At 41.2% G+C, this 27,513-nt stretch overlaps 1 protein-coding gene across 4 annotated transcripts in view; it reads right to left on the reverse strand.

Moving 5' to 3' along the window:
• RASA2 (RAS p21 protein activator 2) overlaps positions 1–27,513 on the reverse strand; it is a 113,762-nt gene that overhangs the window by 85,160 nt on the left and 1,089 nt on the right. For 3 of the 4 annotated variants that reach the window (XR_007358612.2, XM_048865423.2, XM_048865422.2), the window contains exons 2-3: positions 8,403–8,520; positions 497–600 (exon numbers count right to left, since the gene is read on the reverse strand). Coding sequence is in view for 3 of the 4 variants with exons in the window: in XM_048865423.2 (XP_048721380.1) it covers positions 497–600; positions 8,403–8,520 (222 nt within the window). In the remaining variant the exon portion in view is untranslated. Of the gene's footprint in view, positions 1–496; positions 601–8,402; positions 8,521–21,080; positions 21,161–27,513 lie in introns of those variants that run through there. The other variant, XM_048865424.2, reaches the window with a different exon arrangement.

Below are 27,513 nucleotides of genomic sequence, written 5' to 3' on the forward strand. Positions count from 1 at the left end.
GGGTAGGAGTGGGATCAGGGGTGCAGACTCAGGGCAGTGCTGACCTCAAACGGCTCCAGGAAGCAATGGCATATCCCTGCTTCGGCTCCTACACAGAAGCATGACCAGGCAGCTCTACACGCTGCCCTGTCTGCAGACACTATCACTGCAGCTCCCATTGGCTGCAGTTCCCGGCCAATGGGAGCTGCAGGGCGGTGCTTGGGGTGGGAGCAGTGTGCAGAGCGGAGCCCCCTGGCTGCCCCCACGTGTAGGAGCCAGACAGAGGCCATGCCACTGCTTTCGGGAGCAGCCCTTGACCCTGCTCCCCAGCTGGAGCACCGGAGTGGGGGAAGCCCCAGACTCTGCTCCCCAGCGGAAGCTCGAAGGCCAGATTAAAATGGATGGCAGACTGGATCTGGCCTGTGGGCTGTAGCTTCCCCACCCCTGCTTTAGACTATAAACATATTTTATATAATTTCAACAGTAAAGGTTATTTTCAGAATATACTAGTTCTTACCTATACGTAGGACTCTTTGTAAAACGCTCTTATCATAAATATAGAAGGACAAACACTGGAATGTTCTTGGAATCTCGAAGTAAAACTCTTCACCAAAGAAAGGACTGGGAAAAAAAAAGGGGGGGGGGGGAGTAACTGTAAATAGCAAAATATTTTGTTGTAGAATTTATAGAAGATGACATCTGCTAAAATTTAGCAAGTTAAATTTTAACCCAGATGTAATGTTTCACAAAAAAAATTAAATTACATGCAGGAGAGATTTTTCTCTTCTCCAGAGTTCAAGAATCCCATTTTCCAAAATGTTCAAGTTATGAAGGGAAATCTCGCTCCTTCCCAGTTCACCAAGTAACTGAGGCACTCCAGAGTTTTAAAGTTTTGTTTACTCATTTGTTTCTGTGGCCACAATATTCTAGTGATATATTATACTAGTAACTACTGAGACAGATGTTCAGGTCCATGATGACAAAGATTCCAGTGTTAAAACAAAGACATTTGTAAATTTAAGTGATCAAAAGAAATTAAGTCAAGCACTAAAATTTCAGAGGAATTATTTAGGTTCTTTCAACATATTTATTCGCATCTTTCCAGAAAAGAAAGCCTGTACCCTAAAGGACTTATTTCTAAAAAAAAAAAAATGGAACCAAGATTTCTTCAAACTTGTGTAGTTGATCCCTGTGGCAGAAAGTGACCCTTTCTTTGTCTGCTAGATCAGAATATCATTGTTCTGTGCACTGATTTACTTTTCCAACTCAGTACGTGGGGTTTGTAGTTTGAGAGAAGTCCAAATTCACAGGTAAATATCCTAATATGTAGTTCTTGACTGATATTTGAAGGTTCCAAAAATCCCCTTAATTCTAGTGTCAACTTCTTTCCAGAGATGTTTAACCAGAGGACATTTCCACAACGTAATTTATATTAGTAGTTGTTACTACAGTAGGACCTCAATTTGGACAAGTGCCTGTGAGACGTACTATTTAATGATGTACCAAGCAAATAAAGTAGTATCATGTAATTAATATACTTTATTTGAAAACGGTCATTTAGGTTTAATTATAAATTTGTAAAAAGTATTGTTTGTAAAGTTAACAATATGACTTTATACACCATTTATCATCATCTATACTCAGAATTGGGAAGAGTTAGCTCAATTAATAAATACTAGTACAACACAGAATGGCAAGTTTCCCCTTTTCTGATTTAATTTGGTATTCTAAATTAGCATAGCAATGAGCCACAATAGGGGTGTGCATTAGTAGACTTTTTACCTCAAGCATAACAGCATGCACCAACAGTCTAGTAACGCACATCCCACTTTGGCTCATTTGCTGCTAGAACATAGCTTGTTTTATGGCATTTCATAGATTTGTACAGACAAAAACCAATGTTAGACTCCACTGAAACAGTAACCATCTTAACTCTTTAGTGAAGTTTTTCCACTTTATTAATATAAGTTGTATGTTGGAGAAATTCAGTGGGCATCCAAGATCCTGAGTTTTCTCAAGAAAAAAAAAACAAAACGAAAATTCTATTACAATGTTATACATCAATAAGATTTAAGTGCCAATTTCTATTATAGTTAAGAGTCATTTGGTTTCAGTATATATAATACACACACACACACAAATTAATTTTATAAATATTGTTGTGATGGGGTGTTCAGATGGGCCAATTTAGCTATTGGGCTGCAAGCTGAGAAAATTAAGACTGAGAGGAAAGCCCTAATTCGAGGAAGCTCACCTGTGTAGGAACAGGCAGGGCTTGTATGAAGCCACTGAGCGGATACAGAGGGGCTGCAGTGACTCCCTGGGAGAGGGGAGGAGTGTTTGGGGCTGCTCAGACAAGTAGCCTGCAGTTGCTCCCTGGGAGAGAGTAGCATAGTTGGCAACCCCAGAGATGGGAAGGGTGCCAGACGGTAAGGAAAGGGCTCAGGGAAAGGCAGCAAGGTCTAGAAGGGAACAAACTTTGGTTGCTGATTAGATGGTCCCTCAGCTGGAAGAGAGAGTGGGGCCGGTTTCCCCTGCCAGCCACCGAGGAAGTGGTACTATGAGGCAGTGAAAGGAAAGACTGCCTGGGATGAGAAGGCAGACTTTGGTATCCCAGAAGTGGATAACATGTATAGTGACCTGGCTGTAGGGCTGAGTCACGAAGAGGCAGTAGTAACTCATGGACCAAGAGAGGGGCTGCAGACAGAAAGAGACTGAATATAAATGCAGGAAAGGGAGTTGACCTTGTGACACTAATCCCCAGAATGGCCAGGAGGAGGTGGTGTCATCCACTAGCGAGTAGAGTGCCCCATCACAATTGTACTGCGCAACTAATGGCTCTCAATGTAGTTATGTTAAGAAGCTAAAAGGAGAATCCTCTTTTTAATAAAGAGATACTTACAAGATTTGGGTACCACCATATAAATGTTCTTATAAAAGTTAATACCGAGAAACTCTGTTTTTAAGTGCACTGAATCGGTAAAGGTTTTGACATGGCCAATAAACCTGAACTTTTACAGTTCCAGTGCACTTAAAAAGAATGGCTACAAACCTTTATTGTATATGTGTATTTATAAACAAATAGAAATGTGCATATTCACTATGTTTCAACACTGGTGACAAGATTTCAGAAGCTTATTTCCAGTGCATATAGCAACTAGGAGAAAGTTACCCAGGCCAGGTCTACTCTATAAAATTAGATCCAAGTGAGCTGCCTTAGGTCGACTAATTGTACATGTGTCTACACTTAAAATTTGTTTCCCCATCACTGTAAACTCTCCATTATACTGACAAAGTAACCCAACCTCTGAGCGGCGTTGAGCCATGGTCGATATATTGAGGTTGATGAAGCGCAAACGTAGGGGTGACAGAGGTAACACACTGTCTAACAGTCCCCCAGAAGTTGTCCCACAATGCCTCAGACTGACTGCCCTGGGTCACAATTGTGACTGTGACTGCCCAGGGGTCACAGAGACCAGAAGGTGCCTCCCTCCTTTAAAGCTCTGCAAATTTTTGAAGTGCCTTTTCTTGATTATCCAGCTTGGCGAGCACACCTAGCAATTCTTCATTGTTGTGCACAACTGCCCAGCTGACCATGGCAGCTGCACGCTCCAGTTACGCTGCAGCTTGGGGTAGACAGGAGATATTGGATCTCCTGGGCCTGTGAGAAGAGGCTATGCAACATCTACAGAACAAACATATCCATAGAAATGTGGCCATCAATGAGCCAAGAGATGCAGGAGAAGGGATATGACAGGAATCATCATGGCAGTACCATATGAAAGCAAACGAACTGTGGCAGGCATTCCAGAAGGCCAGTAAAGCCAACAGTTGATCAAGTGCCAAGCTGCAGACCTTCTATTTTTACAAAGAACTACACCTCTACCCCGATATAATGCGGTCCGATATAACGCGAATTCCGATATAACACGGTAAAGCAGCACTCCGGGGAACAGGGCTGCTTTACCCCGTTATATCTGAATTCATGTTACCACAAGCAGTTCCTCTGCGCTCCCCCTTTTACTTGCTGTGGCCCCCCCGCCCCAGCTCACCTCCACTCCGCCTCCTCCCATGAGCACGCCACAGCTCCAATTGGCACGGCAAGCCTGGGAGGGGGGAGAAGAGGAGCTGTGGAGCACTCGTGGGAGGAGGCGGAGGGGTGAGCTAGGGTGGGGAGCAGTTCCTCTCCCTACCTAGATATAATGCGGTCTCACCTATAAGATGGTAAGATTTTTTGGTTCCCAAGGACCACGTTATATCAGGGTAGAGGTGTACATGCCATACTGGCAGAAAGCCTGCATGTGGTTGTGGATACCTCTAAGACGCCTGAGTCACAGGGCCCGGATGTGAACAGCAAGGATGAAGAGGAGGTGGGACACGCGAGTGGGGGAGGGGAAAACCCAGCTACGACATGAACCAGGACCTGTTTCAGACTCCACCGCAGTTCAGTCAGTCCCAGCAGTCAAGCACAGACAAGCCTGATGCAGGGGAAGAAACATGGAGTAAGTGTGTAAATTTATTTCCCATTACAACTTAGCAAGACACAGCTATGGCTTTTCATTAACTTTCTTGTACTATAATAGGTATTGGTACAACAGAGAAAGGTAAAGTTAGTTGCGTGGGGGTAGAGGCAGCTACATGGAGCAGTTTATGTACACAGGGATGTCCCTTGAATCCTCCTGAGAGATCTCGATGAAACTTCCATGGTGATACCCTGCAATCCTCTTCTGAAGGTTTCAAGGGCAGCAGCTTTATTTCTTCCTCTGTAGCAGGACACTTTCCCATACCAATTACCGATAACTTCAGCAGGCACCATTGCAGCACACAGGCTAATAGCATATAGGCCTCGGCAGCTTCAGCACTCCTGCAGCAGCTGTGTTCTCTGTGTCTTTGTTCCCGTCAGGAGTGAGATGTCAGATTAAAAGAAAAAAACAAAACACTACAGCTTGTGGAAAGTGGTGCCAGTATTCAGTGCCATTGCCCTATTCTCAGTTTCATTCAACCAAGCAATTCCCTCATCCCTTGCAGGACATACTTACATGGCTGGAACAGTGACTGGTGCCAGGCACAAGCACCCCGAAGCAGAAGTGTCAATAAGCATGTCTTGTTTAAAACTGCAGGGGAGCAAGGGAAGGCAGTTCTAAACCTTAACGTTTGCTTTTTGTTGTGATCAAAATGGCAGTAGTACTTCTGTGTTTTATTTCTAGCTGCTGCCATTACAGGCTTACAGGGTTCTCCCTCCACACCCACAGAACACCTGAGCGAGATAAGGAGAAGAGAGGATGCAGGATTACATGTTCAGTGAGATCCTGCAAGCCAAGGCTGCATCAGACCATGAATTGAGGGTCTGGAGGCTGACTACTGCAGACTGTATGGAAAAGGAAAGAGTGGACAGGAGAAAGGCCCAGGAGTTGGAGATGCAACATGACATAATGGGGGTTCTCCATCAGAAAATACAAATACTGCACACTCTTGTAGACCTATGGCTTCAGGAGTCCCAGGCTTGCCTCCCTTTGCAGTCCATGGAAAATTCCAGTATAGCACCTTCCGACCATCTCCACACCCCTCAACTTTGCATGTGGCATCAGGGGCCACATCCTTAACGCTCACTCCACGCCAGGGGATATTAAGGCCAACCACAGCTTCATATATACTAACCTATGAGAGTCACAGTTTATGTATATGTAGCTAAAATGGACATGAATGTTTCTTTTCCTTCTTTAATCTTTGTTCAATGTGTGTTATGGTGTTAATATAATTGCTTTTAACGCGGAGTATTTTTGATGTGGTTGTTACTCAATAAAAACCTCTATTGTTTGGGAAATAAATTCACTATTATTAGTTCCCAACATATGCTACAGAATAGCTGGTGGTATTGAAATCACCCACTTATTTGAGATTGTATACTTGTGATACACTGTTTCTCACTGGTCCCATGAATTGTAAGTCATAAATGTACATAAAGCACCACAAAATTAACAGGCGCATTGTCAGTGTTACAGTCACAGATGCGTACTAAGCACCATACACTTCCTAACAGGCCCCCCAAACTGCAGAGCCAGGTAAAGTGCAGTACATCATAACATATTACCATGGCTTGCTGTTAAAGTGCTCTTTCAAAGCATCCCTGAGTTCTTCTGATAGCCGTTGTATCTGGCTGTTCAAACTCAGGCAGCTGCTCCACCTCCATCCCAGCAGCAACTTTTCCTATTTTGCTTTACAGATACTATGCAGATACAAAAGGCAGGCATAACCATTGGGGATATATTTCTCACTGAGATTTGATCTTGAAAGCAAACAATGCCAGTGCCCCTTCAACCTTCTAAAAGCACATTCAATTGTCATTCCACACATGCGGAGATAGTCATTGAATCTGTCCTTGGTGCTGAGGTGACTTGTGTACAGCTTCATGAGCCACGAGAGCCAGGCTAGGCTGGGTTCCCCAGAAGCACTACTGGCATTTCAACATCACCAATGGTAATTTGTCAGGAGAGCAAGTCTCCACCTGTAGCTTTCTGAACAGTCCTGTGTTCTTAAAAAGACCAGTGCCATGAACCTTCCCTTACCAGCCAACACTGATGTCAGTGAAACATCCCCAGTGATCCATGAGCACTTACATTACCTTAAAAAAATAGCCCTTTCTGTTTATGTACTCTGTGGAAAGGCAGTTTGGTGCCAAAAATATGGCTGTGTGTGTCATCTATTACTTCACCGCAGTTTGGGAACCCCATGGCTACAAATCCATCCATTATGACCTGCACACTCCAGAGAGAGTGAGAGAAACAGTCCTATGTAGCAGGAGATAATTAATGGCCCTACACACCTGTATGACAACGAACCCCACGGTGGATTTTCCAACTCCAAAATTATTACATCCTGACTGGTAGCAATCCAGTGTTGCTAGTTTCCAAAGTACAATTGCCACTTGCTTCTTAGCAGTCAGTGCAGCTCACTTTCGTGTCCCTGCAGTAGAGGGCTGGGGTGAGCTCAGCACACAAATCCAAGAACGTGGCCTTGAAGCCACATGTGGCCTGTGAAGCTAAAAGTTCTGCAGCCACTACTTGTCATCCCAAGCCTGTATTATGATTTAAACCCACCAGTCAGTGCTCGTATCTCGGGCCCAGAAGGAGTGCTCCACTGTTCGCAGGTGCTCCATGAATTCCACCGACAATCATGAATTGGTTCTTGCTTTGTCCCACAGCAATCTGACCTCTAGGAAATTGTCATGTTCCCCGTGACTCTTCTTGCAGCTCTCCAAATACTGGATGATTGTGTGTCCTATGCTTGCAATAATCAGGACAATAGTGCAGGCTCCATGCTTCTATGAGAAATGGCAGACGGTGACAAGGCCTTTGCAGCTTTGTGGGATTTTCAAAATACATGTGAAAATTATTGGATAGAGATGGTATTATGGGGTGGAGAAAGCTGCATGATGGGGACTTGACCCCATAGTCCTTGTCATCCCTGCATGACTGGTTTCTGCCCCACCATGCATTGCCAAAAGAGGGCACTACATGATGGTGAGTTGTACGGATATCAACCCATAATGCACTACATTGTGCATCAAAACAAACTACTGGTGAATATGCAGAATGCTGATGAAAGAAGCCAAGTATGTATGCACACAAGTGATATACTAACCGCAGCAGCTTTATGCCAATGTAACTTGTGTTGGAAAAGTGGCTGGTTTAGCCACTAAAGAACTATACTATGTTCGCGTAAGTTACACGTCCAAGAAACAAGAATTTCAAGAGTTATATCAATATCAAATAAGGAGATACCACAAAAACTAAAGACTGAGTGGGAAAATTTGACTCCTGTACTCTAGAAACAAGTTCTGCAGGATTCAGACACCAAAGTAGAATTCTAATAAAAGGCTGAATAATGAATACAGAAGGCAGAAATAGTAAATTGTATAAGAGACCAAAGAACAAGTGCAACCCTCTTTCCCTTGAAAATATCCAGAATGAGAAGAATGTTCAGTTTACCAAAAGAAGTTGGTTGTGCAATGATTTTCAGTATATATTAAGCATTTCTTTATTTTAAATACTATGTGTGTAGTGCTTTTGAACTAGTTGTTTTCATTTTAGTTACTCTCAAGATTTACAAGTCAGACAGTTTTGTCCAGATCGCAGCCCTCAACTCCCATTAAAAAAACAAAACAAAACACAATACACCACACAGACAGACACAGTAGATAGGATACTACTCAGCAAACAAGAAGAATGAAGAACAGAGGTAGGCAAATATTTTGTATTATGAAGAGAAGAGGGGGTACTTAAGAACTACAATTTAAAAAAAACAAACAAAAAAAACTACAAACACACTACACAACCACCACAACAACCCACAAGACAAGCTATTCATTTCGCACAATGCTAAAGTTACTTCACAGAAACGTAAGTCTAAAAACGTAGATGTACCTTAAAGACTTCTCAACCACCTGTGTACGAAAAACTTCTTCTTGGTCCAAGTTTATGGTACAGAAACAGTCTCTCATTTTGTTGGGTCCAGAGTATGGCACTAAATTTTTGGCTTCACCTGTTAATAAGCAATGAAGTAATTTTAAACTGAGGAAAAAAAAAAAAAAAAAGGTTACCAGCCACTAAAATCTTAGACTTACCTTTTGTAACACTCTACCCCTGAGCAGCACCCTGGAACCTCTATATTCACCACTGTCATAATTATATATTTTGTACAAAATATGTCTTTGTACTAAGTCTTTTTTTAAAAAAAGTCTTTATCTGAAAAAAAAAAGTCTTCATCTAATATCCTGGTGGATTGTATGTACTATCATTATATTTGAAGTTATGAAGTTTTGCTATGTGTGTGATTACTGAAATATGTTGTGAGGTTGGGAACAACCACAACCAGCCTTTCAGGGACAACAATGGAGTAGCCAGACAGTGGTTAATGGCTCAGCTCATCAATACCCATCAAGGAAAGAATCCACTATCCCAGGAACTGTGCAGAATGGAGACTTCTCAGAGAGAACACGTAGACAATGGAGACTTGACCAAAGGGGAATTGACTGACCCCCATGTCACAGCAAAAGGTATTTCCAGTAACCTGGAAGAAACTATAAAAGAAAGAGGGGAAGTGACATCATCACTGGGCCTCACTCCCTCCACAACACAACACCTGAAAACACATCTGGAGGAAAAAGACTTTGAACTGCGGGAGGGTGGTCCCATGCTGGAAGACAATCCCAGCCTGTGTATTGAGGATCTGTGACCTTTTTGTACTATCTGTCAGGGTGAGAATTTGTTCTTGTTTCTTCTTAAGTAACCAACTCTGATTTCTATGCCTGCTCCTTATAATCACTTTAAAAAAATAAATCTATCCTTCCGTAGTTAATAAATCTGTTTTATATTTAACCTAAAACAGTGTGTTTTGGTTGAAATGCTTGGAAATCTCAGCTTAGTTTACAAAAGCTAGTGATGTGTCCTCTTCACATGAAGGGAGGGACAGACTGGGTAATGAACTTACACTGACCAGCCTTCTGACCAGTGCAAGACAGTATAGTTCTGGGATGCAAGGTTGGGGAGCTGGGGGGAATTGGCTGCAGCTGCTCTGTTGTCGGTTTGTGAGTGGCTGAGAAAGCATTCAAGTAATTCAGCTGGGTGTGTCCCTACCTACGGATGTCTGTGTAAGTGCAGTACCTGCAAGAGGTTTGTGGCTTGACGCAACATCAGAGTGAGAGAGATACCCCAGGTTGGTGGGACAGAGGGTGCTGTGGTCCCACAGTCCTGGTTTCACTCCAGAAACCCTGTCACACCATTAGACAAGTAATTTATGCAATTGATATCCAGCCATTTACAAATGTATATTGCACCTTTCATCCAAAATGAGCACAAGATATTATACACACATGAATTACTTCACCCACTACTGTAATGGAGTTACTCGTAGATAGCACAAGGCAACTGTTTAGCAGTACACAGTAAAGCAGTTTTATTAAAAAAAACTTAATATACCATACACAATCAAAGCTTATGGGGAAATTATATATAAAGAAACCAATTAACCATTCCCTACTGTTTCAAAAATTGCCAAAGAATTAATCACAAGTAGCCAAGACTTCTGTGCTGTATTTTATCCAGAAGGAGGAAACTACCAGAAAAGCACACTATACTAAAGACATGGTTCACTACTGACTCAGAAAAACACCACCACCACAGATTCATTAACACACTGATTCAACACCACCACTTCCTGCAACATCTGCACTTTCCCTAGAGAAGTCTCATCTTAGTTATGATTTGGATGCAAGTCATAAGACAAATATATGATTTGGCTGAAATGTTGACAGGGTTTTTTGTTTTTGTTTTTTTAAACAAACTCTCCGGTTTAAGTTGGTTCGTTATAGAAGATCTTAATCACTGAAGCGCCATTTGGTATGCAACTGTGAATAATTTTTATTTAACAGTATCAATGTATTCTCTGTAAGAAACAATACAGTGTATTTTCCTAGCTATTGGGGGAAGAGAAAAACCAATACCTTCTGAAAGAGGGCAACAGAAAGATAAGCAAGAGAGCAAGTACCCTGGAAAGACAATAAAGGACAGGATTTTTAGAAGCAGTAAGTAGTCAATGGGGTCAAAAGGTTGAAGAACTCAGTAGAGGCTCTGGGATTTGGTCAGGAAAAAGGTTACTCAAGATTTCAATAAGAGCAATTTCAGTGAAGTGGAGAGGTCATAAAAGACTTTGATTTCTGTCAATTCTACTTATGGCTAACTTGCTTGGTTCCATCCTGGTCTATTTGTTGCTGGTTGTCTTGTCTCCCTCTTGGCACTGAAACTGAGACTCCCCCCCCCCCCGCCACAATAAAGTTCTTCACACCCACACGTGCCCCCAAACCCTATAAACTAATCAGATTATTTTTCCTACAGACTTGAAGGAAGATAGATATTGTAATTTCTACCTATTTTAAAAATCTTTGAGATACAGTCACTACTGTGATGAGGTCCACACACGTAAAAGTGCCTACCTATACAGGGAGGGTTGGAAGATTTTGTACAGGTTATTGCTTGTCGTAGTCCAGTTGCAAGTGGACAAAATGTCTGCATCCTGAAAGACTGCAGCTGGCTGTCTCACAGTGATCACTAACTAGGAACAGAAAGTCATCTCTCCAGGTCAGAATTTAGATACAGCAATGATGGTATGTGCTTCGCCAGCAATGTAAGAATTCTGTAGCCGTCCCCAAGAATGTCAGTGACTGCTACATTGACTTTAAAAAAAGCAGACGTGTCCCTGAACCTAAACCACCAAAAAGAGAAGTGTTAAGGAGTTATAAGTTTTAATAAAACTCTAAAAAGTAATACTGAACACAAGGTTACAGTCAACTGATGTGGAAAGCCCTAGAAAGCAGCATTAGGGATAGAACATCACTTGATATACGGTATCAAAACTAACTTTTTAGAACTGTTTGAGGAGAAGAAAGATTCTCCTATGAAATTGAAACTAGTAATTCCGACAGTGCTTTTACTGAGATGTGATATAAATTTTATGTAGTTTCCAATAAACATACATGCATGCTTCGATCAGTTAGAGCAAGTTATGCAGGTCATCCTAAGTACCAATAAAAGTTTTATATAAAAAACAGTCTCAATATGCCATATTTTCTGAAAAATATATATATTTAAAAAAATACAGATCTACATTATAGTATTATAGGCACCTTTTTTTAAAGTATGTGGACATTTTGAAATTGCATAGAGTTTTAGAGTGTTAGATGTAGCTATGCCAGAGGTGGCTAAATGGGCAGAGGGCAAACAAAGGCAAAATACATATGATTCATCACATAGCTAGTGCGACCACTCCATGCCTGTGAGGTATGTGTACATATATTTACACACACACAGAAGAATAAAAATCAAGATACGTAGGAAAATCTATTTTAAATGGTTTTTAATGGTTTTTAAGATGTGTGATTTTCTTCTCTCTCTGAAAGTTTTGTACAGCTACTCATAGTAATGAAAGCAGACTTGTTTTACAATGGAGCAGGGTGCAGCAGGGGTGGGGTGGGAGACTAGGGAGTGGGTTGTTGTTTTTTTTAAGTTAACATTTCTAAACTGGGTACACAATGCTGTACACAGGTTTTATACTCATTGGGGTGACTTGCACAACTCCACTCGTGAGTAACAAAATGACACCAAACCAAAGAATAAAAAAAATTACACCACTACATCCACATCCCACCTCACCCCCAATGAAGCACTGTATAGTACTCCCATGGATATCCAAACAGCTCTTCAGAACCACTTTGTGAAAATGCTGCTTTAAGCAGTGAAATAAATGTGGGCTGCATCCTCCTGGGAGCATGAGAAAGACTAGCTGGGGTATGGTGCAAGCAGATCTCAATTATTTGCCTTAGGAACATAGGGACTGCCACACTGGATCAGACCCATGGTCCATCTAGCTCAGTATCCTCTCTCAAAACAGTGGCCAGCACCAGATATTTCATGGTGAAGTGCAAGAAATCCCACAATAGGCAAATACGGGATAATCTGCCCTGATAAAGGTCTCATACTAATCCCTCTTAATTATGGATGATTTTAAACATAGAAGCATGAGGTTTAACATCCCTTCCAAGCTTTTTCTTAGCATTAGCTGTTATAACTCCAGATATTTTCATTATCTATGTGAGGTGTTCAACCTTTCCATGAATCTCACTAAATTTTTTGCCTTAACCATCTCACAGCTTTCATTTTTAAAGAAAGCTGAGACTTAAAAAAAAAAAATCTCTAGTTGTTATACTGGCAAAAGACACCCTAAAAATAAGACACACACACACACCAAACTTCAGAATGTGAAGCAAGCACAAGCAATACAGAGATCTTCACTCATTCAATACATACAACTTAGGATGGCTGTGAAAGTTAACATAGTTACCTATTTTATTGCTCAAAATATGTAAGGAGAGAAAGCATATTCTGAAGATCTACACCAGCATTTTCCAAGGATCAAATAATTAGCTTTTGGGGGATGGAGGGGATCAGAAGATGTGAGATGTGCAAAATAAGATGGGTAGTAGGCCTTTTAAGGCCATATAATGAGGTTTCTACAGGGTGGGAATGCAATTGTTTTTCTGAAGGAAGGCTTTCAGAAATTTGGGTTATACTGAGCTGAAGTGTGGTTCCATGTGGAAATGTAATTATAAATAGGTCACTCAAATTTACATCCAAAATGCTAAATTTATCATTCACATTTGTGAAAGATACTACAATGATCCAAATAGTGAAAAATAAAATGCAGAGTATTGTAACATTTTATTTATTTTGGTTGTTTTGATTTGTCTAATATCAATTCATCAGTCAGGTTGGCCCGGTGTCTGAAATAAACTATTGAGGACAAAGAATGTGTGTAACATACTGCTTTTCTGGTAAATTTAGATTAATGTTTTTAGTGATATATTTCACACGAATATCAAAATAATATTGTGTCCAAACCTGCCTTTCAAAATAAGGTGCAATTTTATAATTCTCAGGAATTGAAACTTGCTTCATTGCCACCAAGGTGGATTGATTTAAAATCAAGGTGACTGAAATCACCAATTTTAATAGAAATTTAAGTCAGCAAGTAGCAAACCTTGATTTAAATCCTCAATTTTAATCTTGTTTTGGATTGTACTTTTTAGTTATTTTCTTAAAGAAAAGTTAATTCTTACTGGTTGGAAATCATTAAAATGTGATGATTTGCAGCTAACCACACATACACACACTTATATAATTACAAACTTAAGACTAAATAAACCTATGGGGTTTTTTACATTTTTTTATTATGCTGGAAAATGGCAAATCACATTTATTGAGTGGATTTTTTTATTCAAGATGTGTGTCAAATTACATTTGGATGGAAACTGGACTTCAATTAAAATGTACAAAAACAGCATTTCAAAATGATTAAATAAAATGACCTTAAAATATGCTAGATACATAAAAAAAGTTTATCAAGACATGTTTTATATTTAAAATTAATGACTTTATTAAACCAAAATATTCTCTGCAGTTTAGTGAATTGAACTAATAATTTTTAGTCACCATGTCCTTCAAGATTTTAGAACTAGCAGATCTCATCCTCTCACACCTAATTTTTATTCATAGATTGGAAGAGGAAAACAAGCTTTCCTACTTTTTCAATCCCCAATAAGTTTTTCAACTTTGAATGAACTACTCACTGAACTGAACTAGCTGAACAAACTGACATGAAGAAAATTCTGCACCTGCAGACAAGGTTACCGCTGCCAAAATCTCGTTTAGCATTTTAACAAAACCTGACTCCAGCTGTTTTCAGCAATTGAGTGGCTAGCTTTCTTTAAAACTTCAGAAGCAAACATGCAGAGGTTGAATTTTTTTTTAATTTAAAATATTTTAATAGATTTAGTACATTTAGACCTTAAAATACATTTGAAATTATGACAACCTAACTTTAATTGGTTTATTTTTAAAAAGAAAAATTTACTTGGATTGAAATAAACATTTTCCTTAAAAAAAAAAAAAATTATTTTTCATCCACCCTAATAGCCACTCAAGTTTTCAGTTCAGGGAAAACACTGAATATAAAAAAAATCCAGACTAATAATGTATGCTATTATCGGCTTGCATTTTGGATAAAAGCAATATTAGGTTTTGCTCCTACACAGTACCTAAAGCTGTCCCACTTCATAATGTACTTTTTATATAAAACAGATTAAATCAAATTAAGGGAAAGCTTGGAACACTGATTAAGCAACAACTTAATTTTTACATTTAAATGTAATTCAAATTCCCCATACTAGTGACACGTTGCAAGAGTTAGTAGTACTAGCATTGTGACAAAGTATCAGAAATAACACCCCATTATCTACACATTTCCAGGATTATCACACTGTCACTCTGAAGCCTAAAATGTCTGTACAGTTAGTGAGACAAGATAGGTAAGGTAATATCTTTTATGGACCAACTTCTGTTGGTAAGAAACTTTTGAGTTTATACAGAGCTCTTCTTCTGAAGTTGCTCCAATAAAATATATTACTTTGCCTACCTTGTCTCTCTAATAGCCTGAGACCAACATGGCTACAAACACCACTGTACATGCAGACAGCTGAAGCAACGGGAACAGCTACAAAGCTGTTAATTGAGAGCTTTTTTTGTTCAGACGATCACTGGGCTGAATCATCACTAGGTTTCATGGTCTGATACCATCCAATTTTTAATTTTTCAGCCATTTTGACTTTATAATGACAAAGTATACAGCTACAGTAAGGTATGCATTTATGCCATGCCAAGAGTCCTGAACCATAGAAGTAACACAACCAAATCACCACCCTTACTCTCCAGCTAATTTGCAAGCACCAATTTCGTTAGTTGCCAGAGGGAGACTCCATAGATGGTGGATTACATGGCCCAAATGCCATAGTTCTTCAAAACCACCCACCAATACCACAACCAGGACACAAAATAACCCCAAACATACCTCACAACAGCACACCCTTCATTTGCCACCCATACACAACACAAATATAATGGGATTCTCTCTGTTACTCTGAAGCCTGCAATGTCTATTGAGTCAGCATGAGGAGATGGAAACAGCTACAAGCATCATTAAGAGCTCTTTTTGTTGAGAATAAGACCAGGTTCAGCCATCACTGGGCCCGACAGGAATCAGGTGGAACGTTAGAGTCCAAGGTTCTGTGGCAATTGAAGGTTCTCTGCCAAGTTCTGTGGCAATTGAAATGTGACAGCTGATCACAGAAGATGGGAACAACAAATGTGGGATAACAAAGTGGTTGTGCCTCCAGTCAGATGGCAACTCTGCACAAACAACGACATTGCTCCCTACAACATAGCACATAGAAACAAGAGTCCCAAAATACTAACCCTCTATATTATTTCCTGTTCACTAATACGTACTGCTTTGCACAGTGTTAGCATACTTACCATTACTGTGGTTCGTGAATGCGTTTCCTGCTATGGTGTTCGGTGCAATAGTATACAGGCACAGTGGTGTGAAGGCCTGCCGTAAGTACTGGACTTATCTGATTCCAAGCCACACAGAACTGGGCAAAAGTGAAAAGAAGTTCCCATACATACTGGTATGCAGTGGCACCGTTGCCAGTACCACTCTAAGCTTTGAGCACAGAAAACACCAAGAAAGCAAGCTACCCTCACCAGCCACACAGGGTATGTCTACACTGCAATTAAACACCTGCAGCTAGCCCATGTCAGCTGACTTGGGGTGGGGGGGCTATAAACCTGCAGATCACAAACATCTACACCACAGTTTTACAGTCCCATAGCTCAAGCCCGAGTCATGGGCCAGCTGCAGGTGTTTAATTGCAGTGCAGACATACCCAGAGGCTGCTAAAGACAAAGGGAGAACACAAAGGAAAAATACATCAGATACAGGACACAGATGGTGGATTACTTGGCCAAACTGCAACATCCATGAGACAGTACATGCTTTCATCTACTAGTTCCTTAACCTGTTAAATGTAGGTATTGCAGCAAAACAACCAACAAGTCCATACTCAGCACCTAATGAGCCATCTTAGCCAAGCAGAATGATGGAATCCTTTTATCAAGTGACATGCACTTGCAATGGATCAAGCAGAGGAAGATATGGAATGACTACTAATGAGTAAGACAGACTAGAATTATAAAATTACAATCAGTTTCACTCAGCAGAAAGTATTGTGGGTATCATACATACATGCAATGCACAATGCTTCCTCTAAACATGGCAGATTAAGGAGATTTAAATGAATTAATATTTAAACATAACACCTTTCATTCCAAAGAATCCAAAAGCACTGAACTACATCCACTACTGAAATGTAGTCTCGTCTGAGGTAATGCAGTGAGCCAGGCCTCAGCCAGGCTATGGCTACTGGGAAGAGAGGCAGACATGAGTCAACACAAAGATAACCGTAAAATTTATATTATTGTTCCTGCCAAATTTCTGGTTTTTTTCCCCTTTATAATATAAACAGAATAATAGAAATAATACTCGCTTAGGAAAACTATAAATCATCACAATAAAAGAAGTTCTTCAGCAACAAACTGTCACCCCAAGAGGGAATCAACTTCTCTTCTCCAGGACTGCAAAAATCCAGCTTCACCCCAGTTGTTCCACCTTCACCTATCTCTGGCTTACGATGCTCCTTTGCTTGGTCACTGCAATGATTGCACTTTTTTCTAGCAGGTCAACCTGTGACTGACAGCTCCTCACCTGGAGCGCCCAAACCGTATTCCCTCTGTCAGCATCCCAGTGGTCAACTTCACCAGTCATATGCTCTGTGCCCCTCACAGCTGGGTTCCTTACACACAACACTCCACAGTGCAGCTTCCTCAGCAAATCTCCTTTTCATCCAGCGCCACCTATTTTTGCCCCCTTCTCCAACCACCTTACACCTGCTCCCTTTGGGAGGATTCTGAGCCCCTTCTCCAGCTCTAGCTGCCCTCTCCTTGGCTCTCCCCATCCCCCTGACAGCCTTCTATGATGCTGCACCACAGCTGAAGCAGGTGCTAGTGCCCGGGCCAGGGTTACTACACTCACACTCCATTAACGGTATATGTCCTCATGCATACCCCTACACTCATAACCATTTTATATATTTAAACTATTTACATTTTACTATAATGTACATTTAGCAGATTCTACCACTCCTAGGGATCCAGTATTTCTATTCCAATCACTTCTTGAATCAATCATTTTAGAGGGATCCCAAGATTTGATCTCACAGATTGCCTGGGGATTTGCAGCATCTTCCCCGTCTCCGATACCACGCTGTTTTTGCTTACAGGAGTCTCCCATGGTATCAAAACACATTGGTCTATTAGAACCCCACATAACTCTCTTCATCAAGAGTGTGACCCTGCCTCTCATGCACAGTCTCAGGGTTGTGAGTTGCTACTTTCACTGGGATATTTACTTCAAACCTTCAAGGTTTCAGCAGGTTCTTGTTTGTGTCTTTAGTCACTTGCTCATTAGAATCCATTCACATTTTGTATTCAGGTAAATTTGCTTAGGGGATATCAGTCTCAATATATGGCTCGGGCATCCATCTGTTATCTAACTTTCCACCCGTTGTGTGTTTCAACCAGACTCTTTCTCCATTTATCAAGGGCTCTGCACTGGGTGGTATACCATAGTATTCTTTTTGTTGGGCCTTAGCTTTTCCCATATTCTATTCCACTTGGGTTCTTGCCACATTCATTTGTTAATATGTCTGAGTATGTGATCATCATAAAGGATATTCCACTGTCTCAACCCCTAATTCTATGTCCATCAGCAACCTTCCATGTCTACTGAAGATCAAATAGTAGAGGACTGTAACCTGTACTGCAATATGCTGAATTATTATAGATATAAATTAACTCAGGTAATAACTTCAGCCTCTGCTCCCACTGCAGACTGCGAATCATTCCAATTATAATCGGATTAATTTTTTTCACACATTTGTCTGCGGATAATATGCGGTTTTCATTTTATGACTGCCATAAAGTATCCAACCACTCACCACACAAAGGGCCAGCTTCCTCTAGGACACAACTGACTTCCTCCACTAACTCCGCAATATTAACAGCCTCCCTCAGAACACTGTCCTTACCACCATGGATGTTACTTCCCTATACACCAACATCCCTCACAATGATGGCATAGCTTCCTGCCTCAAATATTTACAAGACACTGGACAACCCTCAGATATCCACCCCAAACACACTGCCAAACTCATCCATTTCATCCTCACCCACAGCAAACTTACATTCAACACCACACACTTTTTCCAAACCATGGGAACAGCCACGGGAACGAGGACAGCTACCCAATACACCAACCTCTTCATAGGCTACCTTGAAAAATTACTGGACAAAATGCACCACGAAACCAATTATATATCTGAGACACATGGATAGTATTTTCATCCTCTGGACAGACTGCTTAAACTCAATCATAGATTTCCACTACAACTGCCACAAGCACCACCCATCCATTAAACTCTCTCTGGAATGCTCCCATCTTAGCATTAACTTTCTGGACACCACAATCAGCTTCAACAATGGAACCCTACACACAACCATATACAAGAAACTCATGGCTCACTGCACCTACCTTTACAGGTCCAATAACCACCCCAATCTACATCCAGATACTCAAGGTATGTCTTCACCAGCAACGTTAAAATGCTGTAGTCACAGCACCAGCGCAAGGAGAGAGCTCCCCCAGCACTGTGTTAAAAAAAAAACAACAAAAAAAAAAAAAAAAAAAAAAAAACACACACTACCCCCAAGAGGGGAGTGGCTCCCAGCGGTGGTGCACGGTCTACACTGCCACTTTACAGCGCTGAAACTTGCAGCACTCAGGGAGGGTGTTTTTTCACAGCTCAGAGAGAAATTTGCAGCGCTGTAAAGCGTCAATATAGACAAGGCCTCAGATACCACAGAATATGCTCTCAGGAGCAAGTCCAAAATATACATCTTAACGCACTTATAACTGCATTGACCAAACAAGGACACTCCACCAGAACAGTAGATCACGTCACTGAATAAGCCACCCAAATACCCCAAAAGAACTTGCTTCAGAACAGAAATAAAACCCCCTCTGAACACACATGCCTAGATGTTGCCTACCACCCCACCTTGGAACCTATACTGGGCATCAAACAACTACAACCCATACTCAATGGGGACCCAATCCTGAACCCCCTCTTCGAGCCTTAAAAAAAAAAAAAAAACCCAACCTTTCTAAGTTCATCATCGGAAGCAAGCTTCCCACAGACTACGACACATCAACTCAAAGGGGCACCAGACCCTGCCTGAACAAATATAAAACCTGCAAACATATTTCCACTGCTACAATGATCAACACCCCCCACATCTTTCAAAATCCATGGGTCCTACACATGTCTATCACAACATACGGTATACCTCATCCAGTGCACTAAATCCAGAAATAATTATGTGGGGAAACCATATAATCATTACACTCTTATATATGAGCTCACAGAGGAAAATGATAAAAAACAAAAACACCTTATCACCTGTGGGTGAACACTTTTCACAAAGCAATCACTCTATATCTGACCTACTAGTTATCCTCAAAGGAACTCTGCACAGCACTTTCAAAAGTTGAGCCTGAGAGCTTAAATTTATTACTCTGCTAAATACCAAAAACCATGGACTGAACAGGGACACTTGATTTATAGCTTATTACTAATACCAATTAGTATTACTAATACAAATTAATCACAAATTTAGTAAAAGTCATTGACAGGTCACGGGCAAGGAACAAAAAATCACAGCCCATGACCTGTCCATGACTTATGCCATAAATACCCAATTGAATCTTAGGGGGGAGGCACTGTGGGTGGGGGGGGGGGGGGAGAAAAGGGGGAGAACCACGGCACCAGCTGCAGGGCAAGCCTGGGGGCTGCTCCGGCCGCTGCCAGGGAGGGGAGGAGGCCAGGGTGGGGTGGGGTGTCAGCTGCTGCTCCAGCCGGAGCCCAGAAATCTACACAGCAACGAAACAGCCCCGCAGCCCAACCCCCATGAAGCTGAGTCAGCTGGCCTAGGCCAACCGCAGGTGTCTTGCTGCTGTGTAGTCACATCCTCTCTCCCGAACAGAAGATATCACCTCACCATCTTGCCTCTCTAATAAAGCGTACAAAGTTCTTTAACAACTGGGACTCAAACCCAGCTCCCTGACTCTCAACACTTCTGTTGTGTATCCATAAAGCCTTGCAAAATATATTCAGAAGGCCTGGGGTATACTTTGAGAAGACAAATCCTTCATGGGAACCTCCACCACAAACTTCAGTCATGATAAGCATATATGTAACTCCATCCCTGCCATATTCCAATTTTAAATGATCTAGTCCTACCAATTCCAATAGGCCATTGCTATCAATAGGATGCAAGGAAGCTCTATCAGAACAAACAACTTTATTTTTTAGGTTGCAAGTTTCACAATTCTGACACCACTGTATGATTTTTTCCTTCATCCTAATCCAAAAGAAACTTTCTTAATGGTCTATTGGAATTGGTAGCAGAGGGTATCTGATGCACATAGGTTGGGAAAATATCTTGGAGCCCAAGGAACAGGTTGGGGAAGTAGGACACCTGCAGACAAGAGATCCAGGATGGTGGGATACATCTCTACACCTGGACGAAGGACACAGACTTGAGAATGCCTTCAGCACCTGCAGAGCAGATAGAAAGATCAGTACAATTGATTAAGAAACATGAAGCAGCTCTCACAACATCATCTGGATTTTTGGTGTGTCACCCAGATACAGCACACCATACCCTCTGGGATACATCCTCCAATTAGGGAACGATTTTGACCAACTGCTCCACGATGTCTTCCCAACCTATATGCATCAGATGCCCAACCACCTGATTTCTGTATAGTGTCATAGGTCTGACCCCATAATTCAGAATCTTAACTGGTACTAATTCTTTTTTCACTGTGAAAAGACTTTTTGCCACTATGGCATCTCCTTCTTTACCCAAAGAAGGCTTCTGTAAAGCAATACAATCTGACCCTGTAGATCAACTTTTGTTTTACAAATTTGAATGGTTTCAGTATTTGGGTGCTGCTTGATGGGATACAGATATTCTATTCTCACTTTCCCATACTGACTGGCAAAATTTTGATAACTTGGCATATGTCTAATTACATTTTTTGTTTTGGTGAGGGAAGCTGCTAACCCCGATCCTTTAATACTTGCAACACTCCTTGTAACTATATTACAGTAGATTGATACCAATGATTACTGGGAGTAAACAATCACTGTTGACATTAGTACCGAAAAAACACACACAAAAACTTGATCTGGTATTTACTAGTTCCAATTTGAATTTCAGCTTCTATATAGCCGACACGTGGGCTAGCCAAACCATTTCTGGCTACCAATTTCACCCTGTTCCTGCTAGTCAACAACCAATTGAGAGTCCAATGTTTCCTAAAACATTAGCTGTATAAGGTGGTAACTTGAGACTCAACATCCAGCAAGGCCTATGTTTCTATCCCATTATTCTTAACCAACACAGTCGGACAGCTCCCCATAGCAGTAGCCTGCCCTTTCGGTCATTCAGGTCTATTCTCTGTCTTCCTGAGACCTGACACCCTCCTTTGCTGAGACGTTGTGTTTCAAGACATGGCATTAGAATTTTGAGACATGCACCTCCTTTCTATAGGTCTCACCTCACTGCATCTTCTGCAAATAGGGCTGCCATCATCATCAAACTTATCTGTTATCCTATGCCCATTCTGACTCCCTGGGGCCTGCATTTCTATTGTCTAGGTGCCAGGAGCTCCTGTTTCAACATATGAGACTCTATTTGAATTTCTCTCCTTATGTGAAGGAGTGCTTTCTTCAAATCCTCTATATCCCTTTTAAAATTTTCCTCTGAAAAAGTATCTTCCATTCCAGAATTACCATCCTCCGATTTCTGGCTAGCCTGCATCACACAGTGCCCACCATCTCCAGGCCACAAGGCAATGACACATTTGTATCCATGCTGTGGACATACTTCAACTGTCCTGTGTGGTTCTCTATGTCCCAGAAGTTTTATAGCATCCTTAAAGTCTAGAAGGAAATTTCTGGATCCTTAGTTATAGTTCCCTCCATCAAGTATCTTTATACAGTCCCTCAACAAATTTGCCCTTCAGCATTTTATTAGTATCTTGGACTTCAAGTAGTTCTAACTTTTCTATTGCTTGCAAAGTCTCTTGTAATTCCAACGTGTATTCCCTTACACTTTCTGCTGGACTCTAGACTGCGCAGAACAACCTCTGCTTCAGCTTTGACAAGGTATGAATGTCAAACATACAGCCTAGCCTTCCAAATACCCTGTTCTACAGTCCCTTTTATATTTTCTGGCCATGTCCGCACTTCCCTTTTAGCTGCATCCTCTAATTGCCCCAGCAGAATCTCTATTTTCTGTCTTTCTGGCAGCTCACGCAATCTGAGCATCAGCTGAAGCACTGTCTTAAATTCCCTAATAGTCTCCTCTAGAAAAAAAAAAATCTAGGCAACAAGGATGCGCCAATGAAATATAGCATGGTTGGGGTGTCTGTAAGAGTTGCCCTCCTGTCGACCTTTCCTCTGCGTTACCCTGTGACTGACTCCTGTTGTTCTAAGATGATTATCTCCTGTTTTGAATTCTTCCTATCCTGTTCATGATGCCAACTGCAGTGACCCGGGCCTCAACTAGGCTATGCCAACTGTGAAGACAGGCAGACACAAACTAATACAATGGAGATTTCCTTTATAAAGTTTGAAATTTAAGGTTAACACAGAAATTTGGAAGGAACAATAACATAATGTAAACAAAAGAGTAACGACACAATATAAACATTCAGTACTCACTTCGGAAAACAAACTCTAAGTTACCATCACAATAAGAAGTTTTTCCAACACACTATCATCCCAACTCGTCCTCTCCCTGGTTGTAAAGTCCAGCTTCACCCCAGTTATCCCGCCTTCACCTCTTTCCAGCTTACAATGCTCCTTCCACATGGCAATGACCACACCTCTTTCCATCAGGTTCACCTGCAAACAGCTCTTCTCTCAAAGGGCTACACCTATTGACCCAGATTCCCAAACTGCATTCCCTGTATTCTGTGAATCCTGCAGACAAGTCATAATACTGAGTTTATTTGCCATGTAAATGACTGCCATCAAATTCAGTTCCTGTGGGGTGAATTAAGAACATATGGTCTGAGAGGAAACAAACTCATTTCAACACCAATCTTAAGGAATTTCACATATTACTTTCTAATCATCAAATACATGTGAGAGGTAATTGGATTTGGAGGAGAAATATCCTCAGGTCTTCCATGGCGTAAAGCCCTTCTAACTATGGTGTTATTAGCTGCAGGTAAAATCTGGAGGGTAATCATCAGGAATAAGATGGTTTCAGAGCAGCAGCCGTGTTAGTCTGTATCAGCAAAAAGAAAAGGAGGACTTGTGGCACCTCAGAGACTAACAAATTTGTTACTCTCTAAGGTGCCACAAGTCCTCCTTTTCTTTTAATCAGGAATAAATATATTGGTTTCAATAAAATAAAAGGAGTACTTGTGGCACCTTAGAGACTAACCAATTTATTTGAGCATGAGCTTTCGTGAGCTACAGCTCACTTCATCAGATGCATACCGTGGAAACTGTAGCAGACTTTATATATACACAGAGAATATGAAACAATACCTCCTCCCACCCCACTGTCCTGCTGGTAATAGCTTATCTAAAGTGATCATCAGGTGGCTATTACCAGCAGGACAGTGGGGTGGGAGGAGGTATTGTTTCATATTCTCTGTGTATATATAAAGTCTGCTACAGTTTCCACGGTATGCATCTGATGAAGTGAGCTGTAGCTCACGAAAGCTCATGCTCAAATAAATTGGTTAGTCTCTAAGGTGCCACAAGTACTCCTTTTCTTTTTGCGAATACAGACTAACACGGCTGTTACTCTGAAACCTGTCAATAAAATAAAAGTCACTCTCTGCTTTACATCCCACAAAGACTCAAAAGTGATCCTATGAGGCTCAAGATAATTGAACACTTAACTGGACACCATTAAATTAGGCTTGAATAAAGACTGAGAGTGAATGGGTCATTACACATAGTAAAACTATTTCCCCATGTTTATTTTTCCCCCATACTGTTCCTCACACGTTCTTGTCAACTGCTGGAAATGGCCCATCTTGATTATCACTACAAAAAGTTTCTCTCTCTCTCCTGCTGGTAATAGCTCACCTTAACTGATCACTGTCGTTACCATACACACTGTAACACCCATCGTTTCATATTCTCTGTGCATATAAAATCGTCCTACTGTATTTTCCACTGCACGCATCAGATGAAGTGGGCTGTAGCTCACGAAAGCTTATGCTCAAATAAATGTGTTAGTCTCTAAGGTGCCACAAGTACGCCTGTTCTTTTTTTGGTGGTACCAAAGTATCACAAGAAAAAGCTGTTTTTGCTTTACTTCTGAACCAATTTATGTACACCTGAAATCGAGAGAAATTCTGAAACCTAACCAAACCTTGAGATTTTGCCTCTTGAGCATGCAAAACTAGGCAACAGCCTTTCAGTAATACTATCTCCTCCCTTTTTTCTCACCCTCCCCAATCACACAGGACACTATCCTATCCTCATGACCTGGTCTTCCATTGACAAAGGTCAAATTCAGACTTTAATATCAAGTTTGAGAATGCACTTGGGTTCTTTTAAAGTATGTTCTTTACTCAAAATATAATTTAATGGGAAATTCAACCTAATTATATCTTTTTTTTTTTAAATTACATCTTTCCTGACTTTAATATTTGACAATAAATGATCTCTCAAATATTTACTGAAAAAAAAATCAGTTAAACTGCCAAGATATCACAAATTATGTTTCTGTATTACAACTAATTAACAGAATGAAATATAGAAATCAAAAGCTAAGAGAAGTGTCTACCCCATATGGTGCTTACAAACCATGGAGATGCATATATCATATCACAGAATCATAGGACTGAAAGGGACCTCGAGAGGTCATCTAGTCCAGTTCCCTGCATTCATGGCAGGACTAAATATTATCTAGACCTGTGGTCCTCAAACTAGGGGCACCGCTTGTTCAGGGAAAGCCCCTGGTGGGCCAGGCCGGTTTGTTTACCTGCCGCATCCGCAGGTTCAGCTGATCACGGCTCCCACTGGCCACGGTTCACCGCTCCAGGCCAATGGGGGCTGCGGGAAGCAGCATGGGCCGAGGGATGTGCTGGCCACCCTTCCCGCAGCCCCCATTGGCCTGGAGCAGTGAACCGTGGCCAGTGGGAGCCGCGATTGGCCGAACCGGCGGATGCGGCAGGTAAACAAACCGGCCCAGCCAAACAGTGGCTTTCCCCGAACAAGTGGCGCCCCTAGTTTGAAAACCACTGATCTAGACCATCCCTGATAGGTTTTTGTGGAATCTCTATCACTGGTGATTTTAAAAGCAGGTTAGACAACCTCCCTAGGCAATTTATTCCACTACTTAACCATCCTGACAGTTCGGAAGTTTTTCCTAATGTCCAACCTAAACCTCCTTTGCTGCAATTTAAGCCCATTCCTTCTTGTCCTATCCTCACAGGTTAAGAACAATAAATTTTTCTCCCGCCTCCTTGTAACAACCTTTTATGTGCTTGAAAACTGTTATCAGGTCCCCTCTCAGTCTTCTCTTTTCCAGACTACACAAACCCAGTTTTTTCAATCTTCCCTCATAGATCATGTTTTCTAGACCTTTAATCATTTTGGTTGCTCTTCTCTGGACTTTCTCCAATTTGTCCACATTTTTTCTAAAAGGTGTGTGCAGTTCTGGGCACCAATACTCCAGTTGAAGCCTAATCAGCACAGAGTAGAGCGGAAGAATTATTTCTTGTGAATATATAAAACCCCTAAACAGATCAAATAAATCAAGAATCCTCTGTGTAATTACAGTTCTAGCCCTCTACATGCATCTTTTAAGTATATAAAAATAAGTTTCATAAAGAGAAGTGAATTTTAATACAGTTTAACATTTTCCCTGGGGAAAAAAAATCATAATTTTGCAGAATTGGATGTTATATTGAAGAATTCTTCTCTAAATTTGTTTGTATTTTACCATTTGAGTTAACACTGATAAATCCAAACATATTTATAACAGATCCTTAATTCTACTCCATTGCCAAATTTAATTATATTGCATTTCACTCTCATGAATTACTTTATGAAAAAGATTGATTAAATGCGTGAGAAAGGAAATAAATGGGTTACATTTGAGTTGTATGAATGCATTTTGATAACCCTTCAGGAAGCCACCACACATCCTGTTTCTCTTCGCTGCTTTGAAGTCCTTGTCAGTCGCATCACACATTATCGTCTCCCTCTTCTTCCCCTCCCCCCCTTACCCGCCACCCATAGGCAATGTCTTAGGGCATTCATCATTTACCAGGTTACTGAACTTATGCATTTTTAGCTATGACAGCCCTTCCTCACCCACCAACAAAAATCAGACTCAGTCTTTTTCTCTCTCTCTCTCCCCTCCCACCCCACATTAACACAAGTTACTATTTCCAGAGTAGCCTTGTACCAACTTCCTGCTACATCAATAATTTCGCAAGATTTGCTTGACAAATAGACTCTTATGCCTAGGGTTTTGTGGAGCTGAGTTTTTGTTTGTTGGCATAAAAAAAATGCTTCACTGAAACATGCACTCATTGCAGCATCTCAGCTGCTCAACAGCATCCTCAACTACATGTCCATTTCCTCTGCATGTGTCATTTCTGCTCCCAATAACTAATTCTCGGCTCTCAAACAGAAACCCATTCCTCCCAGGAACAACTTACACAGTGCCAATTGACTATGCATGCGTCAGTCATGTACCTCGTCACCAAGTCCCTCTGAACTGCATACAGGGCCTTACCCCAATAACTCACTCACTCACTCCCTCCCTCTTACTACCAGCTTCTTCTGCACATATCCACCCAGCTCGCAGCCTCAATAACTCCTTTGCCAGAGATACATCCAGACAGCAACCCATCCCAACA

This window comes from Caretta caretta, chromosome 9 (genome assembly GCF_965140235.1).
Source record: "Caretta caretta isolate rCarCar2 chromosome 9, rCarCar1.hap1, whole genome shotgun sequence".
NCBI classification, from domain to species: domain Eukaryota; kingdom Metazoa; phylum Chordata; order Testudines; family Cheloniidae; genus Caretta; species Caretta caretta.